The sequence below is a fragment of the Cottoperca gobio genome, chromosome 4, assembly GCF_900634415.1.
Source record: "Cottoperca gobio chromosome 4, fCotGob3.1, whole genome shotgun sequence".
Classification (NCBI taxonomy): domain Eukaryota; kingdom Metazoa; phylum Chordata; class Actinopteri; order Perciformes; family Bovichtidae; genus Cottoperca; species Cottoperca gobio.
This window is the reverse complement of record NC_041358.1, coordinates 12,440,518-12,454,949: the sequence shown is the minus strand read 5'-3', so window position 1 is coordinate 12,454,949 and position 14,432 is coordinate 12,440,518. Positions and strand designations below refer to the sequence as shown.

The 14,432-nt window shown below is 39.9% G+C and overlaps 1 protein-coding gene across 1 annotated transcript in view; it reads right to left on the bottom strand.

Moving 5' to 3' along the window:
- ddah1 (dimethylarginine dimethylaminohydrolase 1) overlaps positions 1-14,432 on the bottom strand; it is a 68,283-nt gene that overhangs the window by 13,340 nt on the left and 40,511 nt on the right. Inside the window, 3 exon segments of the mRNA XM_029429020.1 lie at positions 1,523-1,642; positions 6,435-6,508; positions 8,335-8,434. Of these exon segments, the coding sequence (XP_029284880.1) occupies positions 1,523-1,642; positions 6,435-6,508; positions 8,335-8,434 (294 nt within the window).

The window sequence follows — 14,432 nt, the reverse complement described above, 5'->3', positions numbered from 1 at the left end:
TCTTATCAGAATATTTTATAGCAGCAAAATCCCAGCTCCCTAAAGACAAACTGAATTAGCCAGGCTCCAACTTGAATTTTTTTGTCTTTGTCCATGGGTACACAGACAAGGAGCCATAAGAGCTGCATCCACTTCCAAAACAAGCACTTTGAATTCATTAAAACAGCATTCATGAGATCTCTCACTCCCCCACAAAGAGAACATTACCTAATTACAAATCCAGGCTCGTTAAAAGTCCTTTAAAACAAGAGCTAATTGGTCCAAGAGAAGGTGACGTAAGCTGTAATTAGAAAGCGAGGAGTCTGTCATTAAGTCTCCCTGACGGCAACTCCTCGCCCCAGTAGCTAATTACTGGTGTGATCAAACAGGTCATGGAATCTTAATGAGTTGATGCTGGGATATAAAATCAATTAGAACATGTGTTTATGCATAGATCCTTGATTTCTTGTGGATACAAAACCAACAAGTCTAACCATGTGCCGCTCTCAAGTACACTGCTTCATTAGGATGTGCTGTTAGATGGTCTGGTTTTAATTGCTAATATACAGCAAATGGCTTTTACTTGACTTAAAGTAATCTTGTGAAGGGCTGGGCCAGTAGGGGGAGATATCACACTAGGAGGCAAATGAAAAGCCCTGCCAGCAAGGACCTGTCAAGGCCAAGGGTGTGTGTGTGTGTGTGTGTGTGTGTGTGTGTGTGTGTGTATGTGTGTGTGTGTGTGTGTGTGTGAGTGTGAGTGTGTGTGTCTTCATACTTTTGTAATTAAACATAAAGCCTGTCTGTCTATGCTGTGTAAGTACAACATTACATACCTAACTGTATTTCAGTCCTATGTGCCGTCAGAAGTTCACAACCAGTCTCATGTGTTGATGTTTGGCAATTTTAGAGATAATTCCATCAGAGGGATGGGCTGAGATGTATTACTCTATTTATGAAAACGACCAACCTGTCTCTATTCGGGTGTGAACTGCCTTCTGTTCACGCTTAATCCTTCAGCATCCCCTGGTTTCTTTTTTGAGGGCTATTGTTGCGATGGAGCTCGATCGATTCAGAAAGCCTTTTTAATGAGCTCAAGCTGTTTAATGGAATGACAATATCTTTGTAATTGAAGCTGGAGTGTGAGCGCCTGAGGCAATCCCCTCAGTTTAGCTGAGAATATGAATTAATGAGGAATGATTAAGGTGACAGGTGGTCTCAATGTGCTTGCAGTGGGAAGCAGCAATAAGGTTGTAAGTAAGGGAGTCTGCTCTGAATCAACACGTGTGATGTCCTGTCTTGTAGTGTTATTCTTGCTGAATACTTTGCAGAACAGGAGAAAAAAAAAGGACAGGACTGTTAATACCAACAGCGCCGAGCCAAGAGTCAACCAAAAAAAAAGAAATCAGATGCAATGTGCGTCAGAGTTATAAAAACAATGCCACTACATTGATTCAGTGGTTTCCATGACTATAGCTCGGGGAAGCACAGCAATGGGATGATGCTTTTACTGCACATACGACACATACATACACAAACTCCATACTTTGAGGGCTTTCTGTGCGTGTTCACTGGAGCCAATGACAATAAGGCCGGGTCCTCCCATACTGCAGAAGCTTTTCAGGTGCAGCCCTTCCAGCACAGGCACGGTCGACACGGCATAATCCTGCAAAAACACAATCCAATTAGGTGAAGCAAAAACTGAATATGAAGATAAGACAGACCAAGTTAATAACAATACATTTCAATGAATGGCACCTCTCTCTACCGCCAAACTGTTGAGCTGTAATCACTTTGAATGACCTTGTGTTTGTGGTGTCAAACATTAAGAGCCAGCATCTACATCTCCTCACAACTGTAATTCTACGTGGGTAGTTCCCTACTGAGTTTACAAAGAGAGACAAAACTGTGGTGATATTGTCCCACACATATCTACACTTGCCTGTATACCTGTACAATGACATGTTATCTTGTGTACTCAAATGTGGGTTGACAAAATCTTAGAAAAAAAAAAAGTCTATGTAGTTTAATCCTAATAATATAATATTCATAAAGGTAGGATTGGACTGTACAGGTGTGATAACATATGTGTATGTCGTCCTTTGTCGGTGTCAAAGCTTTACAATCCTTTTGAACAACAACAAAGCGCTGCAGCTCCAGTCAGTTCAAGTGAAAGGATGTGATATATTGTTTTTTCTAAAAGATTCAAAGAGCACTGTAGTGGTTTGTGCAGTCTCATTAAACTGGGTCTAAAGTGGCCTTTAAAAAGAAGTATCGGGCAGCTCAGGGGCGGAAACAGCAGGAGTGTCTGGGAGATGATGTTACTGAGCCCAGGGCTCATGAGGATATTATAGAGCAACTTGTAGGAGCCTGATTGGAGAGGCTTTCTCTGGCTGCAGGATGTTGTATGCCAAATGTGGAGGTGTTACAAAACAACAGGTATATAAAATGGCACAAGTGTCCTAAAATCTTTAAAGTCTCTTAATACTTTGTTTCAAATCTTAAAGGAATAGTTCTGATTTTTTGAAGTGGGGTTGTATGAGGTACAATACTCATACAACCCCACCAAACTAACCCTTTAAACTCGAGGTAAAATGACTGATTTTGTCAAAAGAGTCTGGTAAATTTGAGGAGAGCATAGATAGCGGCTTCAGTTCTCCTTAGCAAAGGGCTGATTGACGGCAAGATAAAGCGGAGAAAATATACTAGAACGTTTTTAATTAACAGTAGCCTGGCAACATGAGCAAACACATTTTATTTGACATGTTGCTAAGCTCTGATTGTTGCATGAAAATGCCTGACATCACATTGTTCCACTGAGCCCTGCCCACTTCACACCAAGGAGAAAAAAACACAAATATAGAAATCTCTCAAGTGAAATGACCAAAGCTAATCAAACTATGGCAGGAAATGTAGTGTTCATGTTGGACCCCATCGCTCATGGTATAGTAAGTCTATGATTGCATCCATATTGATTGATATATGGTCCATATTAGTGCAGCATAGCATCATTTCTACATTATTTAATAAGGGCCTATAGTGTATTATTTATCTTTAGCCTTTAACAGCTCATTTGTTTCCAATGCCTTCATTAAAATCACATTTTGAAGGATTATAGCATACCTTGCTGAAACAACATAATTTTACCACTAAATTATTATTATTATTTTTTGTTGGTGGACTGCACTTTTAAGTTTGTTGATTTAGCATTTGATACATGGACTCACAGTTTGTGAAAGTTAGACGTACTGTAAGCCTTTGGAGAATTTCTTCCTTCAGAGATTTGTATACCTTGAAGTGATGCCAGCTGTAATTTGAGCGATGATAGAATATGACTTCAAGCTTATTTGCCCAGACCTTTCCTTCCCGAATTTGTGTGAACACATTAATATGAGCATATACATTTTGGTGTGCGACTGACATTCATGTGTTTTCTTAATCACATAATATATTTTGAATTGGTTTTTATAGCTCTTAGCTTGATAAAACCATGACATGTATTGTGTACATTGTCCATAGTTACACTCCTTTGTGACATTTTCCATTCAAGTATATGTTAACACTTTTCAGGTCAATATTTGCACTGCATCATTAGCTCAATTAAAGCGATATGATTCACTGAAATAGTTATTGTGAATGAACAGTACTTGGCGGTTAATCATGTGAAAAACTTAAATTACACCATTCTTGATGTTTTCCTGAACTCTTTCCTTGGCACAGAAGATACAAAAGGAGAATTGGGAATTATGTCATCTAAACTTCCTTCACTCCTTATCCAAGAAACAGGAAGTTTTCTTGCGGTGCAATATTAGAAATACGAGTCAAACTTTTCTCCTTATCAAGATAAACCCCTAAAGGAGAGCCAGAGTTGCTTTCTATCTGCACTAACAGGCTGATTTACTGCAATGGTGTGACCTGAAAAGACCTTATTGACCAACCCAGATGCACAGCAGACTGAGCTTCACCGTTCATGTCCTGAGCGGAGTTTATCTTTGTGTCTTATTGGTGCAAGTTAGGAGTCAACACCTAGCTGTAGGCGGAAAGAAGTGGTTTGGCCTCTGTATTACTTCTTCCCCAACAAACTCATTTAATCAACAGCACCATCTGCTCTGACCTCGGCAAGGACCAAATAGAAAAGAACTTCGCCATCTGTACGCAGTTGGTGAGTGCTAAACAAACCTGGCAACAAAGTGGTTCTAAATTTGATAATGATAGGAAAAACCAACAGTGATAGCAGGAATCGATCTGATAAAAAAAACGGAAAAAACAATAATGGACGCTCAAGTGATTTTTCCTAGTGTCATTTGCCAGAGATGCATCATTAAGTCCTGTTATCAAAGATAACAGAAAACACAGAGGAATCCATAATGAGGAATTCAAACCAGATACAGATGGGAAGAAGGAAGCACAGCAACAAAGTTACCGCAATGTGTTGAACTCTTCACGCCATGACCCACCTCTGAACTTGTGAGTCAGCTGGATTTGCTCTTTTGATGCAGTCTTTCAGAGCAAATCAAAAAGCTATACGCTTTAAGTCTGCAGTATGAAACTTCTTCACATTACAATAACAGTAAACAAGACAGATAAAATCAGTCTAGGTCTGTGACCCACACCATGGCCCCGTTTAGGCTGCATGCCAAAATCCTCCCAGTTGGCCTGAATCGGTGTTGTTTCAGTGATGTTTTGGATATTCCCCGGTATATTTCCTTTGGATGTGTGTGTCATGTGGGACTGTTGAATGTTAAGCTCAAGGCCACAGTGCATGGGAATAAGACAGAAAGTAGTCAGAAAGGACCGTTTAAAACACAAAAGAGACATGGACCTGACTTATCCTTTCATCACTGCTTTTCCCTGATACGAGTTCATCTGACGGTTTATTAAAGAAGAGTAAATTAGTGATTATGTTACATTTGTCCGATTCAAAAGTTCTCAAGTTGTAAATTATATCTTTAAAATACTTTTTTAGCCTCCAATTACCAACTTGTAAAACAGCCAACAGTTTATAATTAATTGACTTACAAGGTAAAGAATAGAAAATTAGTTTTGAATGCAATTATTTAACATGGAGTTATTAATCGATGACGATTGCTGCTTCCAGCTGAGCCTGGACCCGGGCGGGCACTAACGACTAATTTCCATTGAGACTCTGTAGAGCTGCATCCATCAATAATCTCAGAGTGCTCTGCTTCAGTGGTGCTAAACAAAAAAGTAGAAATACTTTTTAGAGTTGTACTCTGCACAAGTATTTATCCTATTGTTTACATTCACTTGTATGTCAAGAGGTCTACAATTAATACTTTAACTTCCCAGATGGTTGTTCCCTACAAAATGTACACAGACAGACTGTATATATAAATATATACAATGTTTTAAATGTTCAAGCCGGAGTCCAGTTTGCCATCTGTAATGAACTCATCAGAAACATCTTATTGCCAATTTGCTGGTTTACAAAAATGTAATGCATTTTCTTGTCAACAATGTGTTTATATGGACAGCCAATAGGATGTTTTGAAGAGTTTCTACATCTCCTAGCAACAGTTCATGTTTATATGAACAGAATAAAGTCCACCTAGACAGTGCGGCCTTGACAGACTGGAAGTCGGAAGAGATGGAGGCTAAATATAATAGCCAGAAAGCAGGGGGTGAAGTGAGGCAGAGATGGATGGAGGTATAAATGGAATTAGAGAGAACAGGATGACAAAAGCAAGACAAATGGAGAGATGATGCTGTTATCTTCCTGGCCTCAAGCTTTTATGATTGATAACATATTTATCTCTTACTTTCTTGTTCGCGATACTTGCGGCAGGCTTGTGCATTTAAGAGACTTATAAAAGGTATGTTAATATTTTCATTCACTCTCATACAGTGAACAACAGATTAAATACATTTATATACTTTCATAATGGCTAGCAAAGTTTTTCTGCCCATTGTTTTGGTTTTCAACTTCACTGTTTTGGTGATTTTGAAAATCTGTGTCGTTTCAGATGCAGCAGGCAAACGTTTTGAGAAAAAAAGCCCTAAATACCCATCATACGCTGCTTGTCGAGCAACAGTAGGCAGGCAACAAGTCTAGCTCCTATCTGGTGAAGCATTTAGCAGCTAAAGAGTCAGACATTGCCCTCAGGATTGGGTGGAAACCAAAACACAGCTAAGAGAAGTGTGAATATTGGACTTACATATGGCCTGAAACAAGACTCCAATTAAAAAATAATAACGATACGTGTCTGCGGACGTTTAAATAGGCAACTGTTGGCTATAATGTTTGCCACGTGGACTTTATAAGGTGATAATATATCAGTGTTGTTGCACTGCCTCAAAGTGGCTATAAATATTAATTAATGCAGGTTTAAGAACATTTTAATTAAGATATATAACTTAAGGACTTATGTACAGTATGTATGTTATGTTTGGCTCGTTTACACATAAACTTTTCACACAACTGCACCATTTAAACTCACCTTAAAGGCATCTGCAAGGATCTCTGCTCCCCTCTGATTGGTCCGTTTAGAAAGACCCACAAAGAACTCTCGACCTAAAGAAAGAATGAGTCGCCACGGAAGTTGTGTAAGCAATTAGAAATTAAATTCAACTCATTTCATTTTAATTAAATAAAATAGAATTTAATTAATGCCTCAAGGGTCAATTGTATGCAACAGTTCGCCACACAGATCAACAAATACATACACAATAGATAGAAAAAAACATTGTGAATCACAAAACTAAAAAACAATCAAAGGCTAAAAGCTTTAACAACTATATGTGGCATTTTTTAATACATGCATTAATAAAAAACTAAACATACAAAACCCATCTAAAAAGATATACAAGGTAATTCGGATCTAAAAAAGCATTAAAAAAGACCTATAAGGAACTGAGAAGGCGGACAGCAGAGGGGATATAAGACTTAGAGTAATGATTGGAATAATATCTGGAGTATGAACATATATATAACTAAAAAGTTTAGTGACAAAGTCTAAAAGTCTTGAACAGCAGCAGTACAGCGAGCCTGTGGAGCTACAGTAGGGGAACACTGCAGTCACCACACTGTGTACTTCATGCATGCCTGTGAGAAAGGCCAACTGTGGTCAGTATGGTGGGGCACAAGCAGACAGAGAGCCCTGAATGCCTGGCGAGGCTGCAGCAGCACACTGAGCTCAGAGATGGGCTGCTAACGTAGCTGCTGAGACTTTACAAAATGAGCCGTTAGCCGGGGCCCTGCCAACAGGAAATGTTTCTAGCCCTGCCATATGAAACCGATTTCAGCTGGATGGAACGAGCGCACAGAGCCAGTGTCTAGAAACCCAATTAAGTGTACTATGTTTTTTTCTTGTGGCCTGTGCAGTGTAGAAGACACTGACCCACATTTTAACTCAACACATGACTGTGCCCACAATTCTCTGCCCTCACCAAATTGTATTAACTAATGGCAGAGGAATACGAGGCCCGTGGTAAGAGCCTGTAGTCCTGCTTATTTGATTTGACCAGGCAGTATGGTACACAACACTTTTGCTACAGATTATTTTTTGAGTGGAATTCTGCTTAGTGCGCTCAGGCACCAGGTCATCAAGGTCGCACGGAGGAATGTTTGTATGGAGGATCCCAAAACACAGACACTAACTTACAGAAACACAACGGTCTGAGAGCTAAAACTGCAGAGGCTAATAGTTTCACTACAATGACATCTTCTTAAGGGAATAGATTACAGTAAAACCCAAGTTCACATGTGGTTAGTCAGCATGTTTTGAATCAAGAGCGACATTTGTACAGTGTATCACGTTAGAAATGTACCATTACGTGTCTTGAAACCTATTATACGATTTTAACAGAGTCCTACAAGCCAATCAGAAACATGTACATTACGTTGCTGCTTAAGAATATTTTTTTGTTATGAATTTCTGCGTTTGTTTACGGCCGTACGGGGAAAGATCTGAGGAAGAACCCACGTCATTACTGACCTCAATCATTAGAGCAAAATGGAAAAACTTTTTTTTGTTAAGCTGCTCACGAGAACCAGAGACTTATTGTTCAGGTTTATGCCAAAATTGCTTACTTCCTGTTTCTTTATAAACTAACAACTGGCAAAACAATGCTAAATTAAAGTAAGCTTGGATGCTATTACAGTATATATATTGGAGTCTTGGATTGGATGTATTAAATAGCTTTTAGAGCAAGACTACTATTTTCTGCAACTGCATGAATTTATAGAAACCCCAAAGTAACCCTAACCGGCCCCCGTTTAGGGAGAGTGACAGCTGCATTTTTGTAAGATTTTCCATAAATGGTTGGCGTCAGGCTGTTGTTTGATTGAACAGAAGTTTTAGGTGTTCAACAACTAGTGATTGAGGCGACAACATTTACCTGTAAAAAGCACATCTCCTCCATCCAGTGTGGCGTTCTCGTCAGTCATTTCCACAATGTTCAGATTCAAATCCTTCAGAGCTGCTTTCATTGCCTCCGTCTGGAACGACCACAAAGACACAAACAGAAATACACTTAAAACATCTGCTGATATTAAACAAAAGACTGAACTGTGATGACGTACAGTAAGCTACACCACCAAATGGTCCAAACCATCAGCATTTCCTATCTTCAGGAGTATTATGATACAGTCCAGTTCTAATCAGACATCTGTAAACAAGATGATGAAAATCAGTTTGAGGATTTTCACTGGATTTCTTTAAGGCACAGTGTTTAGCAATACCCAGATTTCTGAGATTGAGTGTACTGAAACAAAACCTTTTCTCTCCAACAGGTTGCGATGACATCATTTTAATGAGCCATGAAATGATGTCATTTTGGAGGAAGTACGTTAAATATATTACAAGGCAGTGGCTGCGGAAAATAGGTACGCTGAAGGACCAACACAAACTCTAAAAAAGGCTCTTCCTGTCCTCATGTTCTGGGTCATCTGTTTTTCATACATTTATAGGAAGTAAGTAAAAGGATGGCTCCCATCTGGGAAAACATTAACATATATTATGAAATGCATTCCCTGGATGGAAAATGAGGGGCAAACCACATTTAACCTGCATGTCCTCTACGCTGAACTCAAAATGTTTTTTTGGCTGAACTTCGGATGGTTTGCTCTCCTGTCTGACCGCCCAGTGTGATTTTACTGTCCTGTTTTTGGGGTTCCTCAGGGAGTAGTTTCCAAGGCCAGTGATGTTAGCGAGAGCATCAGTGTTTCCACAAGCCCTATCTCACAATGACCTCAGCCTGCTCACTGAGCTTTTTGGCGAACACAATGTTTCTGCTTCACCTCATTTGTGGAAGGCCGAACCGTGAGGTCATCCAGGTAGACCACCATGCACTTCCCAGATAACACAATAGAGGCGTGCATGCGCACAAAAATATACAAGATGGTATTATATGCAGAGTTACCAGTTAAGTAGTTTATATTGTTATCAATTATTGTAGACACAAATAACAGAAACACATCTCCGTATAATGTGATACAGTTCAACAGCACCACAAACTACATCCTTCAAAATGATCTTCAAGTTGAAAGAAAACAAAACAAAAAACACCTCTCTAAAACGATTTGAACAAAAACTGAATGTCATAACCTTCATGAAGGAAGGATTTATTGCAGGACTGCTGTATTAGACTGCATTAGTTTTAGCCAAGTGTACCTCATTAACTGAGTGTATATTCAATAATGACATTCATCTGTTTTTACAGCTGTTTGTTGCAAGACTGGTTCTTTAAATTACCTTGTGACTCAATGGCTCACAGCCACAGTGGCACTTTTCCAATCTAGTCACTTTCCAAAAGACAGACAGCAGAATAATCAAACTTTCCTCCTCCATGTTTCTCCAATTCTGCTCATCTTTTACTTCAGGAACACAGCGTTCTTCCAAGTAACTTGGTTCACAAATTCATTAGTGGCTTTGACAGCAACAGCGTGTGGCAAATTAAGTATAGGTTAACAGCTAACAGTTATTTCCCCTCATTTTCTTTGTGCAAAGCAATGGCAAACCAAAGCACCGCTAAGAAAAGCTCTGCTTTTCATTTGGTTAGGTTTGTACGTGTGTTAGGTGGCAACAACAAGGTTGAGTCTGATTCTGAGGAAGTAAACAATCCAGATGATTGAGAGAGAACTTGTGCTTTTGATGTTTGTTCATCATGTGTTATGTTGTTTTTGTGTCCCTTTGCTGTGGAATCTCAGCTGGTCCCTGCATGGTTATTCCCACTCAATCACAAACTCATCATTTTTGAAGAAACCTCAGTCAGTTCAAACGTTTAATATATTAACAATGCCCTTTGTCTGCATGTCTGTGCCCATCAGCGAGGCCAGATTTGCACAACAAAGCTGGAGAGCAGGGACCTAATATTTAATACCCTGTCCAGATCATATTGAGTATATCATTCAAATACATTTCAGACAAACACCTTTCCCGACAAGGCCACACACATTACACACACTGTGCTGTGACTCCACCATCATTATCAGCCACTGATCTTTCCCTTCTTCTATTGTCTGTAGCACACTGTAGCCTCCACTATCAAAGTGGACGTCTGCCCAGGAATCTGCAGGACTGTATGAAGCAGCTCTTTACCTCAGCTCTCTGGCATTTCCTCTGAAACACTGGAGGTGATGTGACCCAAAGGGTGTTTAGGCCCCCTTCTCACCATGGGAAATGTAATGGCCCCTATACATAGACAACAGTGTGATATCTGCTCTGTGTGCGTTTGTGGTAGAGAACATCAATTGGTCTTTCCACACAGGGAAACTGTAGCTTGTGAGTTTGGACGAGATATTTAGTACACACAGAAAATGAGATGTGGACAAAGCACAAATAATTGTGTTAAAAAAGAACTAGAACAAATACATTTGATAATTATCATGACTTAGTACCATGTCACCACATGTTAGTGGGGTTCCTGGTGCTAAAACAGTTGAGGTGCACTTTGAGGAGAAGATTGAGTGTAGTGATGTAATGGTCTTGTGTATACAGTAAGTGAATGGCCCAGCATACACTGACTTCACATAGATAAATTACACACTTACTGTAATGTATCACTTTTAGAACTATTAGAATAATCACCCAACTAAAATGCTCACAAAGCAGACCTTGTGTTATATCAATATGTGGCTTTAGAGCCAAGTGACCGTACCATCAAGTCTATTCCAACATCAGTTTACAATTACTTAAACTTGCATTTTACATCATTACCAAGGGTGAGCCGCCAGCTCTCACCCATATATGCCAGATCCAGAAGTTTTGTGGGTGAATACTTTTTTGCTGAGAATCAGCTCCACTTATCAGCAGCGCCGGCGAACTTTGGGCCTGTATAAAATTAAAGAAATTGGACAAGAAAGCTGTGCTGATCTAAGGCACTTTTGGGCCACAAGATTTTATTTTATTTTTTTATTAAAAGGGAATTGGTCCACTTTGCTTACCAAAGCATGTGTTCAAAGTCCTGAACAATCCAATGAGGATTTGGACTGCGTATCATCACTTAAGTCTTGCACAGGTTAAACAGACACGCTATGTGTCGCTGCATCTCATCCCAAATGATGATTGGCTTGAGATGCTGTCATGTCCCGTCAGATTATTTAATGTCATGTATTTGTGTTATAGTTTAGTTCATGTTCAGTGTGTAAGGTTATGTTAAGTTACAGTCACGCTTGTCTAGTGTCGTCTTGGACTTCCTGTTTTGTTCCTGTTTTGTTTTGAAACTCACCTTTCCCTCTTGTTCTAGGTCACTTAACTTCCTGCCTTGTGTGTTTTCCCGCTTCTGTGATCGTCTGCCCCGCCCCTGATTGTTGTCACCTGTGTCCCCTTACCTCATGTATAAATAGTCCTGTCTCCCCTTGTCTTGTGCCAGTTTGTCTTGTTAAATCTAGTCAAGTGTATGGATATTGTTAATGGGTAAACTTTGTATTAAAAGATCTTTTGTTTGTACGTCAGACACTTTGTGGAGTCGTGTATTTTGGATCCTATGTTTTCTTTCATTCCGTGGTTCGTAACAGATCCTGGGACCATGCTGGACTTATTGGAGCAAATCTCGTTTGGGCTGGAGGTATTTAAAGACTACAATGAACCATAAAGGGATGCACCTGATTCACTTCAAGATTTCCATTAGCTGTGGTGTTTAAACAATTTTCAGCTGGCACCAACAGGCCTGACATAAGCCACGAAAACCCTCCTGACACAATCACACTCCTCCTGAACTGCATTCTTCATGTGGTTCACGGCACATTTTGACACCGCCATCAGCATGTTGTAGCAGAAACACAGATTTATTAAAGCAGGAGTGCATGGTTGGTGGGGCTGCACATTGTTCCTGCTGTCACACATCCACTTCAAGCTTTAATGAGGTTTTTTGTTCAAGATGTCATTTTTAAAGTTGTGCAAAGAATTGTTGTTGTCTTTAACACCAAGACATCAACAATTCTTCATCCAGTAGACAACGGCGAAATGGATGGATTACACCATTTGAAAAAAAAGTTCTACAATAAAGCAGTCAATGAATGTTACTGACATGCAAGTCTAATACAATGAATGCTTGTTTGAGTTTTGCTATTGGTCGTGGCAGAGTATTAAGTGCTGTATTCATGATTGAAAAAACAATTAGCATGCCACTGCAAGTCCTTAACATCTCCCCACAGACACACTGCTAATTACAGCAGATTAAGACTGTTAATGAAGTTAATGTTTCCTCATGTGATTTAGCATTTACAGAGGATTAAATCTATCCACTGGGTAAATTCACCAGTTTCAGGTCCATCAATCATTAGGCCGTTATGTCCTTTACTTTAATACTAATCCTTTAATACTTCATTACCTTACTAGTTTGTGGAAGTTAGTGTTAGCGTAGTGCTAAATATTTCTGTGACAAAGGTGGCGTACAGTAAAGATCAATATAAAGCTGCAGGCTCTGAATACTGTTGTAGCCTTTAAAAGAATAGTTTTAACATTTGACCAAATACTTAATTGCTTTCTTATCAAGAATTAGAGGAGACAATTGATACCAATTTCCGTAAGTACGTCTGTACGGTAAGCAATGCTAGCAGTTTCCCCGATTCCAGTCTTTGTGCTAAGCTACGCTAACCGCTGTTGGCTGTGGATTCATGTTTACCATATAGACATGAGAGTGGCATCGATATTCTCATCTAACTTCAGGCAAGAAAGCGATTAAGCGTATTTCCCAAAGTGACAAACAATTCCCTCAACAGGTGCAGACATTTCAAGTTTTTGTTTTTCAGAATACTCCGTCTTTAGTTCCTCTGTCTCCCCTCTTTGGCTGTTTTCCTCTTCCTCTTCACTGTCTTTCTTTCTTTGTCTCTCACATTCCCTCTATTCTCTTTAGACCTTCGTGGCAGGGTCAAGAATGCTCCTACAGTGGCTTCTCATGCAGAGTGGCCTATTATCTCTCACTTTGAGGGACATTCAATACCTCACCCTACCTAGGTGCCAGCTCACTTTGCCAGGACCTCTTTCTCCTTTCCCTCCGACCCTCTATGCTCCACTCTTCTTCGCTTTTCTCTCCTCCTTTTCCCCTGAGTAGTGGGCCAGGTGACATGCTGTTAGCCAGCACCCTGCTTTGAATGAAAATGGCCTTTTAAAATTCATTAGGGGCTGAAGGCTCTGAGATTCAGTCGGTCTGCTTGCCACATTCCTGCCGTTCCAGCACAGGACAAGGGAGAAGGAGCAGAGAGAACAGCCTTTTATTTGGAGCTTTTTATGGACCCCTTCTCCATTCTCTCGCCCCTGGTACCCGTTGATATCGTATTCTGCTAAAAAGGACCATCAGTCTGATAGAGCACAGTGCATTTGGAAAGGGAATAGAGTACACAACAATAGCATTCCTGAAGGTCATCCTAGCCTCCCTACACCAGGCAACAGAGTCCCACGCTCCAACATAATGGGGACACAGCATTCCTCTGAGCCTCACACGCAAGGAGGTCAGCCTCTTTAAATGACACTTATCAGCTGCAGTTTGTGAATTATAAAGTAAGTGAAATTAATGGAAAATAATGTCATACATGGTTGGTTAAGAACATTAAACAGTGATTTTGTCTCAATTGTTCAAACTGATAAGAGTCTGTGTACATATATGGATGTTATTTGGGGGGCACGACAGAAAATGTCCTCTGAAAGGGCGCTGTGGCACAAAAGTTTGGGAACCAATGGCCTATTTACATATCCAGCACGCACGGAACAACATTTGCATTCGTCAGTTTTTTTTGTGTTTCTGGACACCTGCTAACTATAAGTTCAACTTCACTCTACCTTTTGCTCTGTTTTGGTCTCTAACAACTCCTGTGAGATCCCATGTTCACCAGCTAGTTGCTAACGTTGTCTGTTGTTTGTTCTCGAGCAGTGTACAGTGTAGGCCAGGGTACAGTGTAATTCTAAAAGCTTTTTTGTTTAAAAAAAACAGCTCGAAGCAGGGTTGATGAGAGCGAGAGTAAACCAAAACAGTTAAGATGACGGCCGTAAAACCAA